At 47.6% G+C, this 18,709-nt stretch overlaps 1 protein-coding gene across 1 annotated transcript in view; it reads left to right on the forward strand.

Annotated features, from left to right (window-relative positions):
• LOC143956897 (uncharacterized) overlaps window positions 1–18,166 on the forward strand; it is a 75,697-nt gene extending 57,531 nt beyond the window's left edge. The window contains exons 8-11 of the mRNA XM_077467066.1: window positions 3,023–3,120; window positions 14,504–14,535; window positions 16,592–16,702; window positions 17,875–18,166. Coding sequence (XP_077323192.1) covers window positions 3,023–3,120; window positions 14,504–14,535; window positions 16,592–16,702; window positions 17,875–18,027 — 394 coding nt within the window. The 3' untranslated portion in view covers window positions 18,028–18,166. The remainder of the gene's footprint in view (window positions 1–3,022; window positions 3,121–14,503; window positions 14,536–16,591; window positions 16,703–17,874) is intronic.
• The last annotated feature ends 543 nt before the right edge of the window (window positions 18,167–18,709 follow it).

Genomic DNA, 18,709 nt, shown 5'->3' on the forward strand with positions numbered 1-18,709 from the left:
AGTATGAGGTACTGAAGAATGCCTTTACGGAGCCGGGAATCCAAAACTTGACTAACCTCGTATTTTAGATTATCCTCAGAGACCGAAACAGAGGTAGGGAGAGGACGAGAAGACTTGAGGACTAAAGGCTTTTTAGGAATGGGTAAGGACATGAGAAGATCAGGAGTCTGAGCAGGGACCCCCACACCCTTAAAGATGAGCTGGGCATCCATAACAGGAATACCAGACTTGGCAGAGGTCAGTGGATCCCTGAGGTCAGGTTGGTTAGAGGGTGACATGTCACAAGAGTCAAGCTGGATAGCTGAAACACAAACAGAATGCAGAGAGCCCTGAGAAAAAGATTGAAAACCCCACCTGGCCGAATGAGGCAGTCTATCCAAAGGATGGATTGAGCCTCTTAAACGGGTTTGAATGGACATAGTAGCAGTAGGGTGAGGCTAGGCCACAGAAGATCCTAAACAAGAAGCAGGAAGCTCATTGGGCATGGGCTGGACTGGCATAACTGGTGCAGAGGCCGGCTGAATAGTATTGTCAGGTGTAGCGACCATCTCAATCACATCACAGGGCATAGCAACTGTGGAACTTGCAGACAAGTTAGCCTGGCTGTGCAAACTGGAGTGAATGATCGACTCAGGTTCATAGGTGGGCTCCTCATCCAGAGTACCACATGACCTAGAAAGTGCATCAGTCCAACTATTGCAGGACGCGTCCCAGAGATTGCTATATACAGCGGGAATAGCAGAAGATACTGGGATAGTGGTAACAGGAAGTTTCTCTTTTGGGGTACCCTTGAGTAAGCAGGAAGAGGAACAGGAGGAACCCTAAGCCAGGATCTGTCCAGCAGACCAGTCGACGTGTGGAGAATGGAGCCGTAACCAAGGAAGACCTAATATGATAGGAGATGAAGCCTTAGGTAAGACAAGGAAGGATATCCACTCCTGGTGGAGTGTCCCTACTGACATCTTAACAGGAAGAGTCTGGAAGCGGATAGGGCCCCCTGGGAGAACAGTGCCATCAATCGCCAAGACCACCAATGGCGTTGTAAGGGGCAAAAGGGTAAGTCTCATGGAGGATGCAGTTTCCCAATCCATGAAATTGGTGGCATCTCCAGAATCCAGATATGCTGAGACCGAACGAGAGGAAGCACCGACATGAAGCAACACAGAAAGGAGAAGACGAGAAGGTGAAGGTGATATTTCAGGGTCTAATACTCCACCTTCCAGATGTATTAGCCTCGCCGGACAGGAGGGATATGATATATGCGACTTTTGCCCGATCGGAGAGGAAGTTTTGGGGCTGATGTTCAAAATGAATTGTGCACTGGCTAAGGAACCCCCTGCAAGCCTTGGAGTCCCCAGAGAAACGGACCGGAGCTGGTAGTTGTAATGAATGTGTGGCTGCGACTGATGCGATAGGTGCAGCAGCAGATAGCGGTTGAGGTTGTTGAACTGGGGGTCCTAATGAGGCCTGAGCCTGTTCAACACAGGATGCCAAATCCTGAAGGATTCGCATCACCTGGGTCTGATGCGATTCTTGGGTCTCAAGTCGCCGAACTAAGCTCTGCAATGGATCATCTGCAGGAAGCGGCACATCAGCTGGGTCCATGGCTGATCAAACTGTCAGGTCACCTCGAGAGGAGGTGACAGGTGCACACTGTAGGGATCAGGAGTGCACCGCAAGGTTGTGGACCCTACGGCTGACTGCTGCAGATGGGGGACAGATCCCACTGGGGTTAGAGCGTAAGATTCCCTGGGGCGCGGAGTCTAAGAGCCAGCAGGTGTTCACCAGAGCCTCTAGTGGTGAGGATGGACTTGGCTGCAACTGGCTCCAGGTCGCGACCCCCAGGGTCCCCCAGCTCACACCCACAGTAGGCAACAGGAGGATAGGGATAGTGAGGGACAAAGCCAAGGTCGGGGGCCACAAGCAGACAAGAATAGTCGGGTACACGCCAAAAGGTCAGGATCACAGGCAAACAGGGATAGTCAAGACACGCCAAAGTCGGTAACGGAAAACAGAAGCAGAGCACACGACAGGAAACAGGAAGCTAATACACAATGGTTGATCAGCACTGATGGCCTGCAGTGCACAGGTTAATATAGGGCTCCCTGATAGGGCCTGGGGTGGAGTCATGCTAGGAGGAGAGGTTATAAAAACCACCAGGTGGAAGTGGCTGGCCACTTAGTCTGAAGACATGAGGGAAGGTAAGCAAACACAGGAAGATCACTGCATAACCATGACAAGCCCCTTTTTATGTGGATCAATTCCACCACACATCTACATTGTAACAATTCAGCTGAGAAATGGCACAGTGAACACAGACAGCTGCAGAAAACTTCCTTCAACCCTTCTGTAGGCACCTACCTACACCAAAATGCTACTTCATCCAGAGTGGGGGGCGCTCTAATACAGGAGAGGGTGTCACTGGTCAGATCACCAGGTGAAAACAAAGAGAGAAAAAGCCTACAAAAAGAAAACAAATACAGCCGCTGCATCTAATGATTGGTAAGTTGCTATATATGGCATGTCTGGTTTTGGGTTTATTACCACTTTAACTTCATGTTGGGTGAGGGCAGTTCAGTGCAGTAACCCTGTGGGCCTAGGTTGTGTGATGATGACTGGACTCAGGGCCGTCTTTAATATTGATTGGACCCTGACCAATCAATTTCTTGGGCCCTCCCCCAAATTCACTTATCAAGTATTTGCAGGCAGCGTGGGCTCAAGGGATAGCTGCTTTGGGACCCACAATAATGACCGACCTCGGGGGAAGCTCCCCCCTTTCGCCCTGCCTTAAAGATGGTCCTGATTGGACTCAGAGGAAAGGGTTTGAATGCTGATCGGCATTTGGTGGGGAGGTCTGGTGACATCTAGTGGCTGAAAGAAGTTGCTCGGGAGGTCCACTCCAGATTGGAGGTGAGTATTACAGCGGAAGTTGCTTTTGTATTTTATTTTAATAGGCTATTGATATTTATTTATGCATTTATTTATTTACTTACACTCTTCTTAAGCTGGTATTCTGTTTCAGGTCTGAAATTCCGCAGATTGTCCTCCCTTGTCTGGCTGTGGTGCTCATTCTGGTGATCTGCGCTTTTCTTCTTTGGAGGAAAAATCGAAAACTTCAACGTAAGGAGAACATTATTCTAATCTCTGGTCGGTCATTTTCTTCCATAGTTGAATTTTCCTATAGGGAGTGAGAGATCCCCTTGTCTGTGCCCTGGGTAAGGTAATGACCATTTCATTCCAGCAAAAAGATGATTTCTGATTGGTTAATCAGGTCATTGTACATCATTGACATACTGGCATATCCAATATGACAATCAGTTGGCTAGATATAAAGGTGGAGCTCTACTTTAACCACTTCGCGCAAATCGCCATATCCATACGTCAGTATTTTGATGCTAAATACCGTTATTATGGCAGAGCTAGCTGCCATAACCCTGGTATTTTCAGGAACGGCGTGCGATTCTCTTTAACAAAAAAAGTGGTCTCTGTGGCAGGTTCACTGCAAAATCACCTTTATAGGTGGCGGAAGAGCCCCTCCCCTCCCGCTGCCCTCTGTTTGTCTCCGCCGCTTACTAGAGCGGTCGGTAGCAGCGAAGACAATCGTGTCCGTTCCCCTCACTGCCTGGATGGCAAGTGATGGCCCCCGTTCGGCTCCATAGCATTGGGGATTTTTTTTTTTTATTACATACTTTTTTTTGTATTGCATTTTAGTGTAAATATGGTATCTGAGGTCTTTTTGACCACAGATCTCATATTTAAGAGGACCTGTCATGCTTTATTTCTATTACAAGGGATGTTTACATTCCTTGTAATAGGAATACAAGTGACCCATTTTTTTTAAAGGACAGTGTAAAAATAAAACATAAAAAGTAAAATAAATAAGAAAAAAATAGTTTAAAGCTCCCCATCCCCGCCGAGCTCACGCGCAGAAGCAAACGCATACGTAGGTCGCACCCACATATGAAAACGGTGTTCGAACCACACATGTGAGGTATCACCACGATCGTTAGATCGAGAGCAATAATTCTAGTAGTAGAACTCCTCTGTAACTCAAAACTGCTAACCTGTAGAAGTTTTTAAACGTCACCAATGGAGATTTTTAAGTGCCAAAGTTTGTCGATATTCAACGAGCGGGTGCACCTTTGAAGCGTGGCATGTTGGGTATCAATTTACTCGGCATAACATTATGTTTCACAATATAGAAAAAAAAATGGGCTAACTTCACTTTGTGACAGAAAGTATTGTGATGACCGCCATTTTATTCTCTAGGGTGTCTGAAAAAATATATATATAATGTTTGGGGGTTCTAAGTAATTTTCTATCACAAAAAATGATTTTAACTTGGAGACAACAAGTGTCAAAAAGAGGCTCGTTCCTTAAATGATTAAGATAACAACACCAGGGGGGCGGAGCCGGCGGCCAGAGCGGATGGCTGTGTGAGAGCTTAGCTCTGCCACAGCGCACAGAACATCTTAAAAATCACACCACCAGCAAGAGGAAATCGTAAAGAGCACCGGAGGCAAGATGCATAAAAGAAAGGAAAGAGAGGGGCCACGGAAATTAACAGACTTCTTCCCTCCTATGATGGATCAGATGATCCAAGATGGTGCCGGCGCTGGGACCTGTATTCCCACAGCATCAGCTAACATGTCAAGCCATCCGGTACCATCTGGGGGGTGAGTCCAGTACCATCTGGGGGGCAATCCGCTACCATCCTCAGCATTTAACAGCCCTGTTAAGCAAAAACTGAGGCTCGGGGAGCAGGGAGACATGCAGGATGGCACAGAACAGGAGGGGGAAGACGTGGAAGAAGCAACCTCATGCAGCCAGCAGTTAGAGGCATTCCCCACCACAGGGCAACCTACCGAAACTACAATGAAGGAGATGCTGCAAACATTAAGAGGGACTCTCCAACAAGATATGGCAGCCTTTATGAAATCCACAAAAACAGAATTAACTGCAGTTAACAACAGAGTGGAGTATGTGGAGAAAAAAAAATGGAGGATTTCACTCTAGCGCACAATGAGCTGGTAGATGCCTACTTTGATGTGGAAGCTGAGATCAAACCCATGTGCCTCAAAATGGCTGATATCGAGGACAGATCCTGCAGGAACAACCTCAAATTTAGAGGGATCCCCGAATCTGTCCAACTGGCTGAACTCATACCTTCAAAAGCTTATGACAACGGCCCTCCCATCCCTGGGGCCTGCTAACATTGTCAAAGATAGAGCCCACAGGCTGCCGAAAACCGTTGTACCTACCCGAAAAAACCCCAAGAGATATGATAGCTAGAATCCATTTCTACCATGTGAAGGACCCATTAATGCATTAATCTAGGCAACACCCTGCTTTACCAGACCCATTTGCAGGGATTGCTATATACGCAGACTTGTCACAAGCTACCATGACGGCAAGACATAACCTGGTATCAATTATGAAAATCCTCTGTAACCATAAAATTATCTACAAATGGGGCTTCCTGGACAAACTGCTAGTGGAAATGCACAATGAATAGTGACTATTTTTGTTTGAAGGACTTTGTTCACTAATGGTTAAACAAATTATTTCACATCAGCCGACGCTGGATGGTGACAATGCACTACCTACTGTTCAAATGAATCTTAAACTAATGACATTTAATGTGAGAGGCCAGAATAGCCCATACAAATGCAGAACTCTTTGGAAATCGGAACTGGACTTACACTGTGATGTTCTTTGTGTGCAGGAAACGCACTTATCCAACGCCAACCCTCTGAGATGCACATATGTCAAATTCCCACACGTCTTCACAGCTAATGACTCAACCAAAAGAAATGGCGTACTCATCGCTATCAAGGACTCCATATCCTTTTCCTTACTTCAACAGCATATTGACCCACAAGGGCGCTGTATCATTCTAGTTGCTGAGTTTAACAGAAAAATCTGCACCCTGGTGAACTTATACACACCCAATACCAAACCTCTGAAGTTCATCCGTAAAGTCGTTAAGCTTGCTAAGCAGATGTTAAAGGGTAATTTACTGTTGTGTGGTGATTTTAACATGGTCTTACATGATGTCCTTGACTCCTCTTCAGTGGCTCAGAGAAGGAGACCTACTTCAGGTCCTCTATGCTCAGAGGAAAAGCCATTCGACCCATGACAATGCCTCCAAACCATTGAAAGGGACTACACAAACTATTCAATGGTTCACAACAGTTATTCAAGAATAGATTTCTTTCTTACAGATGTGTACACCCTGCAGACAGGGCAGGACTTAGGGTGGTGGGGGCACCTGGGTCACTTTCGGGCCCTACCTTCTATACAATACCGTATTTATCATAGCCTTGTCATTTGAAGCCTTGCCCCAGTGTCACTTGCAGCCTTGTCATTGCAGTCTTGAAGTTTAAAAATGGAAACGCCGAGATACAGAGTCCTGTATATCTTGGTGCCTCTTGGGTCCTCTCCGTGGCTCTCGGGTCCTCTCAGCGGCTCTCGGTTCCTCTCGCAGTCCCGAGCGGAGCCGAGTGTACTCGGCTCAGCTCACAGTCACGCCCAGTCCCTGTGTTATGTCCATCATAGGGCGGGACTGGGCGTGACTGTGAGCAGAGGCAAGTACACTTGGCTATGTATTTCGGCGGGGGCCCATGGGCTTGAGCCCAGTCAAGCCCAATGGTAAGTCCTGCCCTGCCTGCAGACCATAGGCAAAGTGGATATCCACAGCATCACATGGTCGGATCATGCACCGGTGACCTTTTGAGGTTGCGGATAAAAACACTGTATCCCACAAACCACTGTGGTGCAATAATACCTTCCTTCTATTGCAGCCTGAATTAAGAAATGAGATTGAAGGAAAATTACAGGAATACTTCGCACTTAATGACACTGGTGACTGTGTGCACACAAGGCAGTCATCAGGGGAACTCTTCTACAAATTGCCTCCAGAGAAAAGAAAAAGAAAGTGCAGCGCATAACAACACTGCAAAATTCCATAGCTGACTTAGAAGTGCAACATAAAAACCACAATTCCTCTTCTACCCTAGTACTAAAAAGACTTCTTCTTCTACTTCTTATTCTTGCCGTGAGGAACTGAAACAGGAACTTAGGGCAGATTATGACATTTATTTCAAAACACTTAAATTATCATATTATGCACAAAACAATAGAGCAGGGAAGTTGCTGGCTTCCCAAATCAAAAAGCGACAAGCACGCTCCAACCTCACTCAAATAAAACACCATCGAATTAACACCTCTTTACGCAACCCAAAAGCCATAGCTAATGCACTTAAAGACTACGACCACTCCCTCTACAATCTTAACACTGATCGTAGCACTCACCAACCCACTGAAGCTGACATCAATAAATTCCTTAATGGTATCCAATTAACATCGATTGATGACACTACTCTGCAAAAAATTAACTCCAACTGCAATGAAAATTTAAGTGATTATTAAGACCCTTCCTATGCATAAGGCGCCCGGAGCCGAAGTTTTTTTCCACTGAATACTACGAGGCTTTTACGAAGCTGCTTACCCTTAAACTAGTTGAAGTCTTCAACGGGGGAGCTAAAGCTGGCCCTTTCCTGATCGAAATGCTACAAGCAATCATAGTGACACTACCCAAACCTGGCAAGGACTTGTCATTCCACCAATATTTTAGGCCCATATCCTTACTCAGCATGGATCTTAAAATATTTGCCAAAACACTAGCTAACAGGTTAATGGAAATCACCCCATCCCTCATAGGTCATGTTGGTTTTGTAAAAGGCAGACAGGCAACTGACGGGACTAGGAGAATGCTCAACCTACTGCATTTTGCAAAAATAACCAAAGAACCTAGCGTATTCCTAGCCCTGGATACTGAAAAGGCCTTTGACAGGGTCCATTGGGGATACCTGTCTAGGTCCTTACATAAATTTTGGAATGATCCACTCAGCAATCATGTCATTATACTCCAGCCCCTCTGCCAGAGTCTATACTTCCAGCTTACTCTCAGATCCAATTGCTCTCTCCAATGGGACCCAAGGCTGTCCACTGTCCCAGATCATTTTCTCACTAATTATAGAGCCTCTGGCAGAATACATAAGATCCAACACAGCAATCCAAGGTATCCACATAGGCACCGAAAGTCACAAGCTAGGTCTGTTTGCTGACAATGTTATCCTGACTATAACCAAACCAGAATCATCTATCCCAGCTATACAAGCCCTACTGAACAAATTTGGAGAAGTCTCCTTCTATAAAGTTAATACAAGTAAATGTTTTGCCCTCACTCTAAACATGTCACAAGAAGCAGTCAACAACCTTAAAACGGAGCTTCCCTGTAAATGGGACCCCCCTCCCCCTCAATCACCTATTTAGGTGTCCATCTAACCTCATTCTCCACTAAAATTGATTCCAGTAACTACCCTCCTCTACTCACCAAAGTGGAAGAGGAACTGAACCAGATCGGCAAACTCCACCTGACATGGCTTGGACAGATTGCTGCTTACCAAATGCAAGTTTTTCCCAAACTACTATACTTCTTTAGAACACTACCTATTCCCATACCTCAGTCGTTCTTCTCGCAACTGATAACATGCCTGCAGAAATACATATGGGCAGGGATAGAAAAAGAAAAAACCTAGGATAGCACTATCAGTACTATACAAAGCTAAACAACTTGGAGGCATAGGTCTTCCCAATGCGCAAGATTATTATAGAGCTGCTGTACTTGACCATATGAAGTATTGGTTTTCTTGCCAGACAGACAACAGGTGGACACAAATTGAAAGATAAATTACCCCAGGGCACAATCTTCCAGCCTTAGCAATGGCAGCCAGCCTGCCCCATAGCCCATTAATTCCCCCTTACCCGAACATACAAGCCACAACGGCAACATCGTCCTCACTGATGAAGCAAAAATTTTCTTACACACCAATCTGTGCACTGCCAATACCCTTAACTTCCTACAAATACCTAATTCTGGGTCTATAGACCCAATACTGGACAAAAAAGGGTGTGCACTTCTATACAACTGACATAACAAATCCGGATGCTCTAGATAGCTATAGAATCTACCAGATACAGCACTATAAAATTTCGAACAGGGTCAACCCTATAGAAATACCTTTATCGGTATGGAACTTTATATATTCAGGTTAAAACACCAAACATGATCAACTGGGAAAGGGATCTACAAAAAGAATTGACACTACCCCAATGGCATTTAGCTATCCGATATAGTAGCAGGTCATCAGCGTGTGTATACCACTGGGACAATACCGAAAAACATCTTCACAGGTGGTATCTCACGCCTTTACGCATTAGTAAAATGGATCCAAACACCTCACCAATGTGCTGGAGAGATTAAGGTAGTACTGGTAATCTCCTTCATATACTGTACTTATCGGCATATAACACGCACCCCAAGTTTAGAAGGGGAAATTTAAGGAAAAAAAATGTACATTTCAATGCCCATCAATGCAGCCTTATCAGTATCCATCTGAAGCCTTGTCAGTGTCATTTGCAGCCTTGTTCTGCAGCCTGTCCGTCATTGCAGCCTTGTCCTGCAGCCTGTCCATCATTGCAGCCTTGTCCTGCAGCCTGTCCATCATTGCAGCCTGCCTATCATTGCAGCCTTGTCCTGCAGCCTGTCCATCATTGCAGCCTTGTCCTGCAGCCTGTCCATCATTGCAGCCTTGTCCTGCAGCCTGTCCGTCATTGCAGCCTTGTCCTGCAGCCTGTCCGTCATTGCAGCCTTGTCCTGCAGCCTGTCCGTCATTGCAGCCTTGTCCTGCAGCCTGTCCATCATTGCAGCCTGTCTATCATTGCAGCCTTGTCCTGCAGCCTGTCCATCATTGCAGCCTTGTCCTGCAGCCTGTCCATCATTGCAGCCTTGTCCTGCAGCCTGTCCATCATTGCAGCCTGTCTATCATTGCAGCCTTGTCCAGCAGCCTCTCCATCGTTGCAGCCTGTCCATCATTGCAGCCTTGTCATGCAGCCTGTCCATCATTGCAGCCTTGTCCTGCAGCCTGTCCATCATTGCAGCCTTGTCCTGCAGCCTGTCCATCATTGCAGCCTTGTCCTGCAGCCTGTCCATCATTGCAGCCTGTCCATCATTGCAGCCTTGTACTGCAGCCTGTCCATCATTGCAGCCTGTCCATCATTGCAGCCTTGTCCTGCAGCCTGTCTATCATTGCAGCCTGTCCATCATTGCAGCCTTGTCCTGCAGCCTGTCCATCATTGCAGCCTGTCCATCATTGCAGCCTTGTCCTGCAGCCTGTCTATCATTGCAGCCTTGTCCTGCAGCCTGTCCATCATTGCAGCCTGTCTATCATTGCAGCCTTGTGCATCGTTGTCCCCTTGTGTTAATTGCAGATTTTATTTTCAAAAATGGCGCTGCCGAAATGCCCTGTGTATCTCGGTGGCACCCAGTAGTTCTTTGGTTCTTCGTATTTATCGGCGTATAACACGCACTTTTCTCCCCTTAAAATCAGGGAAAAATCGCGGGTGCGTGTTATACGCCGATCCTCCACGATTTCTGAGCGATTTTGAGCCTCTGGGCGGCTTTCAGCCGCCTTCGGCTTTTCTCGCGGCTTTCGGACGCCTTTTGCCATTCTTGGCAGCTTTCAGCCGCTCTCGGGCCATTCTCGGCGGTTTTCCGAGAATGGCCGAAGGTGGCCGAAAGCCGCTGAGAATGGCCGAACGCGGCAGAAAAACCGCGAGAAGAGCCGAAGGCGGCCGAAAGCCGTGAGAAGAGCCGAAGGCGGCCGAAAGCCGTGAGAAGAGCCGAAGGCGGCTAAAAGCCGCCCAGAGGCTCAAAATCGCTCAGAAATCGTGGAGGATCGGCATATAACACGCACCCGCAATTTTCCCCTGATTTTAAGGGGAGAAAAGTGCGTGTTATACGCCGATAAATACGGTACTTTTGGAGCTGTGTGGCGATACAACCTTTTTGGGAAAAGGTTATATCCCTCATCCAAGAAACTACTGGGTATAGATGCACTATAACCCCTTCTTTAGCATTACTGAGCTTGGGAATAGAGCAGTCCCAAACTAACGAGAAAAGTGTTATGCACATTCTATTTGCTACACGTATTACACTAGCAAAGGAATGACGCTGTAAGACATCCCCAAAAATTGAGGAGGTAATCTCCAGAATGAACACGCAATGCATTATGGAAAAGATGTTTGCGTACAAGAACGGGAGAGCCTCGGATTTCCATAAAAACTGGGATATCTGGAGAAACTCCCCAAATGCCTCTTCACATATATGATGTACAAACAATTTATCCATGATGATATAAACGTATAAAGGGCTCGCCCTCCTGTGGTGATACTGAAGCTTACCTTAATTTTACAGAGGCAACTGTAGGAATGTATAGGCCGAGAATAGCTTGTAAATGTAAATGTGCTTAGAGCTACTCTGTATGTATGAGTTTATGAGTTTGTTTGTCAACTTATACCAATAAACACAAGTAGCTTTGACGTGAAAGAGCTCCCCAGCCCTTCTCCAGGGTTAGGGACAGGCCTCTTACTAATGTATGGTTCAAAACCTGTTCACGGTGTGAACCTGAAGGGGGGTGACAGGTTTTAGCTCACTGCGTCACTATCTCATATTGCATTATGAAGAGCCTGCATATGATTAGATATGCTTGTACCTTGATAACCTGTCTTGTGTTAACACTTTCTATACCAACTGCTTTGTTTTGTACAAACTCCAACCTGTACTTTACTATCTACTTTGAAAAATCAAGAAAAAATCTATTGTTAAAAAAAAGATAACAAACAACACCAATTATTTTGGGTTCCACATGACTCCAATCAGCAGGCATGTACTGTCCATCGGGACTACCAGGAGTTTCCCGCTGGGCCAATGGCTCAGTGGGCTACTCTGATGTAAGGGGCTGGTGATGGGACACTCTGATGTAAGGGGGCTGCTGATGGGACACTCTGATGTAAAGGGGCTGCTGATGGGACACTCTGATGTAAGGGGACTGGTGATGGGACACTCTGATGTAAGGGGGCTGGTGAGGGGCCACTCTGATGTAAGGGGGCTGCTGATCGGACACTCTGATGTAAGGGGGCTGCTGATGGGACACTCTGATGTAAGGGGGCTGGCGATGGGACACTCTGATGTAAGGGGGCTGCTGACAGGACACTCTGATGTAAGGGGGCTGGTGACGGGACACTCTGATGTAAGGGGGTGCTGATGGGACACTCTGATGTAAGGGGGCTGCTGATGGGACACTCTGATGTAAGGGGGCTGGTGATGGGACACTCTGATGTAAGGGGGCTGGTGATGGGACACTCTGATGTAAGGGGGCTGGTGATGGGACACTCTGATGTAAGGGGGCTGGTGATGGGAGACTCTGATGTAAGGGGGCTGCTGATGGGACACTCTGATGTAAGGGGGCTGGTAATGGGACACTCTGATGTAAGGGGGCTGCTGATGGGACAAGGGGGTGCTGATGGGATGCTCTGATGTAAGGGGGCTGGTGATGGGACACTCTGATGTAAGGGGGCTGCTGATGGGACACTCTGATGTAAGGGGGCTGGTGATGGGACACGCTGATGTAAGGGGGCTGGTGATGGGACACTCTGATGTAAGGGGGCTGGTGATGGGACACTCTGATGTAAGGGGGCTGGTGATCGGACACTCTGATGTAAGGGGGCTGGTGATGGGACACTCTGATGTAAGGGGGCTGGTGATGGGACACGCTGATGCAAGGGGGCTGCTGATGGGACACTCTGATGTAAGGGGGCTGGTGATGGGACACTCTGATGTAAGGGGGCTGGTGATGGAACACTCTGATGTAAGGGGGCTGGTGATCGGACACTCTGATGTAAGGGGGCTGGTAATGGGACACTCTGATGTAAGGGGACTGGTGATGGGACACTCTGATGTAAGGGGGCTGGTAATGGGACACTCTGATGTAAGGGGGCTGGTAATGGGACACTCTGATGTAAAGGGACTGGTGATGGGACACTCTGATGTAAGGGGACTGGTGATGGGACACTCTGATGTAAGGGGGCTGGTAATGGGACACTCTGATGTAAGGGGCTGCTGATGGGACACTCTGATGTAAGGGGACTGGTGATGGGACACTCTGATGTAAGGGGCTGCTGATGGGACACTCTGATGTAAGGGGACTGGTGATGGGACACTCTGATGTAAGGGGGCTGGTGAGGGGCCACTCTGATGTAAGGGGGCTGCTGATCGGACACTCTGATGTAAGGGGGCTGCTGATGGGACACTCTGATGTAAGGGGGCTGCCGATGGGACACTCTGATGTAAGGGGGCTGCTGATGGGACACTCTGATGTAAGGGGGTGCTGATGGGACACTCTGATGTAAGGGGGCTGGTGATGGGACACTCTGATGTAAGGGGGCTGCTGACGGGACACTCTGATGTAAGGGGGCTGCTGACGGGACACTCTGATGTAAGGGGGCTGGGGATGGGACACTCTGATGTAAGGGGGCTGGCGATGGGACACTCTGATGTAAGGGGGCTGCTGACGGGACACTCTGATGTAAGGGGGCTGCTGACGGGACACTCTGATGTAAGGGGGTGCTGATGGGACACTCTGATGTAAGGGGGCTGCTGATGGGACACTCTGATGTAAGGGGGCTGGCGATGGGACACTCTGATGTAAGGGGACTGGTGATGGGACACTCTGATGTAAGGGGGCTGCTGACGGGACACTCTGATGTAAGGGGGTGCTGATGGGACACTCTGATGTAAGGGGGCTGGTGATGGGACACTCTGATGTAAGGGGGCTGGTGATGGGACACTCTGATGTAAGGGGGCTGCTGATGGGACACTCTGATGTAAGGGGGCTGGTAATGGCACACTCTGATGTAAGGGGGCTGCTGATGGGACAAGGGGGTGCTGATGGGATGCTCTGATGTAAGGGGGCTGGTGATGGGACACTCTGATGTAAGGGGGCTGCTGATGGGACACTCTGATGTAAGGGGGCTGGTGATGGGACACGCTGATGCAAGGGGGCTGCTGATGGGACACTCTGATGTAAGGGGGCTGGTGATGGGACACTCTGATGTAAGGGGGCTGGTGATGGGACACTCTGATGTAAGGGGGCTGGTGATCGGACACTCTGATGTAAGGGGGCTGGTGATGGGACACTCTGATGTAAGGGGGCTGGTGATGGGACACTCTGATGTAAGGGGACTGGTGATGGGACACTCTGATGTAAGGGGGCTGGTAATGGGACACTCTGATGTAAGGGGGCTGGTAATGGGACACTCTGATGTAAAGGGACTGGTGATGGGACACTCTGATGTAAGGGGACTGGTGATGGGACACTCTGATGTAAGGGGGCTGGTAATGGGACACTCTGATGTAAGGGGGCTGGTAATGGGACACTCTGATGTAAGGGGGCTGGTAATGGGACACTCTGATGTCTGGATGAAGTCCAAGGCCAAATTTCTGTCCCACTCCAGCCCTGCCGAACAGTCATTTAGCATTGATGACTTTGTTTTCTCCTTACTCACAATAACGGTTGCATTGTCTCTTTTCCCCCCCCAGGAAACCTCAAGATAGGGGGCGCTAGTGATCAGGTAAGCATCCTAGTTGGTTTATTGGGTGAAGGAAATTATATGATTGGCTGATCTTACATGCAGATAATTGTCGACCCCCATAATGTCTCTAATGTCTCTCACACACACAGATGGTTGGTTGGTCTATTCCGCCATCCTAGCTTGTACCCAGATAGTAAAGATAACTTGCCACAAATTGGTGGCAGTGTTGAATTGTGAGTTCTTGTTAAATTGCTGCACATTTTCACTGGCACGTTGTACAAAGTTGCAGTGGTGAGTCTACAGCAAGAGCTCTGCAAGTCTACAGCATGAACATTCAGCCACAGTGACCCCCATGTGGTGGGATGACTTTTGCAAATTATAAGTGAACCAGAACTTGCAGAATGTTTGCAAAGAAAGCTGATCTGGAGTCATGCAATGCGGATTTGCTGCAATTGTGCGACACACTTGTGAAGCCCGGCAAGTCTAGCAATAGCTTAGCAAGTCATTTTCAATGAATCAGACAACTCGGAACATACTTCTCCTAGCATACAGTAGACTGATTCCTTAGCGCCCTCTCTAGAGACCTTCCTCATTCTGCAATGCCCCAACTTCTATGAGAAATGTCGATTTCCCAGCACACTCATTGAAAGGACATTTATCTCCCCCCTGCCCGGGGGTATCTTTGACTCCAAACTCTCCATTTTACTTCTGTATCGGCGGCCCCAATTCCTACCATCTCTCCCCCCAGTTCCTACCACCCTTAGTCTCCCCAGTTCCTACCGTCTCTCCTCCCAGTTCCTAGAGTCTCTCCTCCCAGTTCCTACCATCTCTCCTCCCAGTTCCTACCGTCTCTCTCCCCAGTTCATACCATCTCTCTCCCCAGTTCCTACCGTCTCTCTCTCTATCTCCAGTTCCTACGTCTCTCTCCTCAGTTCCTACAGTCTCTCCTCCCAGTTTCTACCATTTCTCCTCCCAGTTCCTACCGTCTCTCCTCCCATTTCCTACCATCTCTCCCCCCAGTTCATGTCGTCTCTCCATCAATTCCTACCTTCTCTCCCCCCAATTCCTACTGTCTCTCTCCCCAGTTCCTACTGTCTCTCTCTCCCCAGTCCCTACTGTCTCTCTCTCCAGTTTCTACCATTTCTCCTCCCAGTTCCTACCATCTCTCCTCCCTTTTCTTACCATCTCTCCCCCCAGTTCATATCGTCTCTCCCCCAGTTCATACCATCTCCCCCCCAATATCTACCGTCTCTCCCCCCAGTTCCTACCTTCTCTCTCCCCAGTTCCTACCGTCTCTCTCTCCCCAGTTCCTACCGTCTCTCTCTCCCCAGTTCCTACCGTCTCTCTCTCCAGTTTCTACCATTTCTCCTCTCAGTTCCTACCATCTCTCCTCCCATTTCCTACCATTTCTCCCCCCAGTTCATATCGTCTCTCCCCCAGTTCCTACCATCTCTCCCCCCAGTTCATATCGTCTCTCCCCCAGTTCCTACCATCTCTCCCCCCAGTTCCTACTGTCTCTCCCCCCAGTTCCTAACGTCTCTCTCCCAGTTCCTACCGTCTCTCTCCCCAGTTCCTACCGTCTCTCTCCCCAGTTCCTACCGTCTCTCTCCCCAGTTCCTACCGTCTCTCTCCTCAGTTTTTACAGTCTCTCTCCTCAGTTCTTACAGTCTCTCTCCTCAGTTCTTACAGTCTCTCTCCCCAGTTCCTGCAGTCTCTTCCCCCAGTTGTTGGAATCTCTCCACTGAGTTCCTACAATCTCTGCTGCCAGTTCCTGTAGTCTCTTCCTTTAATCCTATTGTCACTTCCCCCAGTTCCTGCAGTCTCTCCACCCAGTTCCTGTAGTCTCTTCCCCGTTCCTTTTGTCTCTTTCCCCAGCTTCTGCAGTCTCTCCACCCAGTTCCCACAATTTCCTGTTCCTCCAGTTTCCTTCCCCTCTTCACACAGTCTCTCTCACAGGGTGCCTGTCTTACCAGTGTCTGCATTCTCTCTTGCCATATTATACCTGTAATTATAAGATCAGACCAATCTGTGTTCTCAGATCTGGAGGATAAGTTTGCTTATTTGAGCTTTTTTATTGCTGTCATACAAATCACAGGCAGGGAAGAAGATGGGATCTACTGGTGACATTGATCTGAAAAGCACTGAATTCCCCCCTGTACCACACAGACATTCCCACATCTACCAGGAGATACCAGCTACTCAAGAGGTGAGATCCAACTCCTGATCACATAGACATGGAATGGAGAAAGATTCAAAACAGTTATTATAACATATCTCTGCAGTAATATATGTGCATTTAATAACTGACTGCTGTATGAGGATACATGGTCAAAGCCAAGAGATTTTGCCCCATAATGTCCATGTTGCACAGGATATAATCCAGGAGGTCTCACACTTTTCAGAATGGCAGAGGAGCGCTGAGTGATGGAATGCCAGCTCCGTGATTTGGTCATGGAGAAGGGGAAGGGGACTCCAGTGACAACCTGTGAAGTTCTGGTGACCTCCATGTCCAAGAGGGTTAAGGCAGTGCTGGAAAATAATGGTGGCCACACAAAATATTGACACTTTGGGCCCAACTTGGACATTTTCACTTAGGGGTGTACTGACTTTTGTTGCCAGTGGTTTAGACATTAAGGGCTGTGTGTTGAGTTATTTTGAGAGGACAGCAAATTTACACTGTTATACAAGCTGTACACTCACTACTTTACATTGTAGACAAGTGTCATTTCTTCAGTGTTGTCACGTGAAAAGATAGAAGAAAATATTTACATAACTGTGAGGGGTGTACTCACTTTTGTGAGATACTGTATTTTATCACGTGGACACCAACGATGGGGCTTAGCTAACTCCTACTGACACTGACAGGGACTTGTTTTTTTCATTGACACCAACGTTGGGACTTTTTTTTTGATCCCACTGACAGCAACAATGGGGCTTATTTTACTCCCACTGAGATCAATGATCAGCTTATTTTATTCCACTGACACCAGCAATGGCGATTATTTTATCCCACTGACACTAACAATGGGGCCTTTTTAAGCCACTGACACCAATGATGGGACCTATTTTATCCCACTGACACCAATGATGGGACCTATTTTATCCTACTGACACCAATGATGGGACCTATTTTATCCCACTGACACCAATGATGGGACCTATTTTACCCCACTGACACCAATGATGGGACCTATTTTATCCCACTGACACCAATGATGGGACCTATTTCATCCTACTGACACCAATGATGACACTTATTTTATTTCACTGAGGACAAAGTTGGGTCTTATTTCATCCTTCTAAAATGTATTTTATTCCACTGACACCAATGACAGAGAAATATATCAGGTGAACCTTACTGTCAATCTTTCCTTTTAGGATCCAGCTGAGGTCCTCCAGAATCCTCTGTACTCCCCTTCTGGACCCCCTTCCCTGGAGCAGCAGTCTGGGCCCCAGGTTGAGCATCCGGCAGAAGGACAATACAGCCTCCTCCAACCCCCAACCCAACTCCTACTCCCAGACCAGCAGTGATCTCAAAATGTGGAGAGGCTCAGAAGATATAATCATTATTTGGGACACATTTCAATGTTGTATAATTATCAGCTTTAGCATTTAGAATTTTTTTATATGTTTATTAAAAAGTTCATAAAATTCAGTTGAAAATGTAAAAGAGCCTTGTAACAATGACTCTGAGAGATGGCCGGCAATGGATTCCAGTTTATTGGTACATTCGGTGGCTGTGGTTCTATTACTACTGGCCAGACCCTCCAATCAGTGTAGGTGGGACCCCGAGACTGAGCCACATCTAACGAGCTCCAGAAACTACACCACATGGGGCAGGTTCTGGTAAGTTCAGACTTTGGATGTCTCTGGTTATTATCACAAAATATCCTCTGAGAATGACTGGATGATTGATGGTCATTAGGCTAGGATCTCTAATGCCCCGTACACACGGTCGGATATTCTGATGGAAAAAGTCTGATCGGAATTCGTTGTCGGAAAATCCGATCGTGTGTGGGCTCTAGCGGGCTTTTTCCATTATTTTCCGACGGAAAAAAAATTGGGAACAGGATCTCAAATTTTCCGACAACAAAATCCGTACTTTTTACGATTGTGTGTAGAGAATTCCGATGCACACGCATGCTCAGAAGAAATTTGGAGACGAAAGCTATTGGCTACTGGCCTATACGTAGTCCCGTCGTACGTAATTTGC

The sequence above is a fragment of the Lithobates pipiens genome, unplaced genomic scaffold (genome assembly GCF_037356315.1).
Source record: "Lithobates pipiens isolate NorthernLeopardFrog02 unplaced genomic scaffold, aLitPip1_a1.2 Scaffold_44, whole genome shotgun sequence".
In the NCBI taxonomy this organism is placed as follows: domain Eukaryota; kingdom Metazoa; phylum Chordata; class Amphibia; order Anura; family Ranidae; genus Lithobates; species Lithobates pipiens.